Below are 1,873 nucleotides of genomic sequence, written 5' to 3'. Positions count from 1 at the left end.
GATGAATTTTTAATATATGTCTTTTTTATAGAGAAAGGGAGTAATTTTTTTATAATTGCAGAGTTATAGTTGTGGTTACTATTTTATCATAATGGCCACGGTAACTAATTTTCTGATAAAACAATGGCCCTTTTTTTTTTTACTTTTTTAAACATAGAGATTGTAGTAACTAGTAATTAACTACATTTTCTCTTTTCATAGATTCTATTATTGTTATTTTTTCATATAAAAAAAATGCAAATTTTAATACAATACCGTTTAATTTCTCTAGCTCCCGTGCATTATATGGCTTGCAATTTACAAACCTAAGAAGTTCAGCTTATCGTGGTTCACCAACTGGGTATGTTCAACTACATCATGTTTCTTAATTAATTCTTAATTTGTTTTCATGTCATAACTTGATAGTTTTTTTTAATTTAATTTCCTTAATTGATTTGAATGTTGTCAGATTTGCATTTTTCTTGGTATCCTTCTGATGACTCTATCGCCAATTGGTGGATTGAGGAGTATCATACTCAATGCAAAGACTTATGGGTTTTACCAATGAACAATTATGTCGCAAAAATTATTGTTCAGATGTGATCTATTTATTTTCGCTTTGTAATTAATTACGCTTTCTTTACGTCGATCCTTGGAAAAAAGATATGACAATTCAGACATCATATAATTCTTGAAAAATAAAAACTTGTAGAAATATGATTTTTTAAAAATAATAACTATCGGTCATAATATAATTGATTGAACGTGCCTTTTTGGTGCTTAAAAAAAAATTAAGACGACCGATATTTGTAAGGTTTTAATGATCATATTGAAGGTTTTTATTTTCCAAGATAGTTCTAGATGAAGTTGTGGTTTATTTATAAATATAAGCATGCTTTAAGGTACACATATCATGTAATATATATTGATTATTGTTGTCTACTCTCTAGTTTTGGTTCAACTAGCTAGAACAAGACCAATGCATTAATATTGTGCCTACGGCCAAAGTATAAATAAAAAATTAAAAATTATTCAATAATTAATTAGGTGATGAAATGTACGAGAATTTTACACTATTCAAATTTGGAATAAGTTTAATTTTTGATGAATTATATGGTAAAGATGTAAGTTTATATTTTTTTTATGGAATGAAAGAGAAATTAAAAAAAGGACTCATACTTTGAATAGCAATAAAATAATCAAAAATAACTATAAAAAAATTTATTTTTTTTCTCTATACCACTTCAATCTGTATAGTAGAGTGTCCCTTAATTTTTTATTGAACAAAACACGTGATATCAATATTTTATTATAACGAATAATTATATCCAGGCCATAAATTTTCTATAAAGGGACTAATAATAAACATGATAAAAAAGATTGCACATCTAAATAATACAATGTAATTATTAAATAATCTAAGCAGTTAGCTCCAATATTTCCTTTATAATAATAAGTGATGCTCCACATTCAAATCATTTTATAAATTAAGTCTTAACTATAATTGATTTTTGTTAGGAAAAAGTTCTATATCTATGTAAATTTTTTATCCGAATTATCCAAGTAACTTCAATCAGACGTGCCTCTCCAACTTCCTTACGCGTTTGTTATATACGCGCCTCATATAACGTATATAACGTAAACCTTCTGCTGCGTGATAAACCTTTCTCAACATAAATCTTGTTCTCTTTTTGCGTTTTCGTTATTCTTCTTTTTCTCTGTTCGCGTTCTTCTTCTTCAACCTAATAAAATTCGTCATTCTCCTCTGTTTGCGTTTTTCTTCTCTACTCGCATTTTTCATTATTGATCTGCATTGAATTCAACGTAATAAGAATGGAAACAATGAATGATTCAACTTCAAATAAGTTGAATGAGGTTATTACGTTGAGACAGC

General features: G+C 27.2%; 1 protein-coding gene across 1 annotated transcript in view; it reads left to right on the top strand.

The window, feature by feature from the left end:
* LOC107605048 (lysine histidine transporter 1) overlaps positions 1 to 884 on the top strand; it is a 5,099-nt gene extending 4,215 nt beyond the window's left edge. Inside the window, exons 7-8 of the mRNA XM_016306788.2 lie at positions 272 to 340; positions 449 to 884. Coding sequence (XP_016162274.1) covers positions 272 to 340; positions 449 to 547 — 168 coding nt within the window. The 3' untranslated portion in view covers positions 548 to 884. The remainder of the gene's footprint in view (positions 1 to 271; positions 341 to 448) is intronic.

This window comes from Arachis ipaensis, chromosome B06 (assembly GCF_000816755.2).
Source record: "Arachis ipaensis cultivar K30076 chromosome B06, Araip1.1, whole genome shotgun sequence".
NCBI classification, from domain to species: domain Eukaryota; kingdom Viridiplantae; phylum Streptophyta; class Magnoliopsida; order Fabales; family Fabaceae; genus Arachis; species Arachis ipaensis.
The sequence above is the reverse complement of the archived record's forward strand: the minus strand, read 5'-3'. Positions and strand labels throughout refer to the sequence as shown.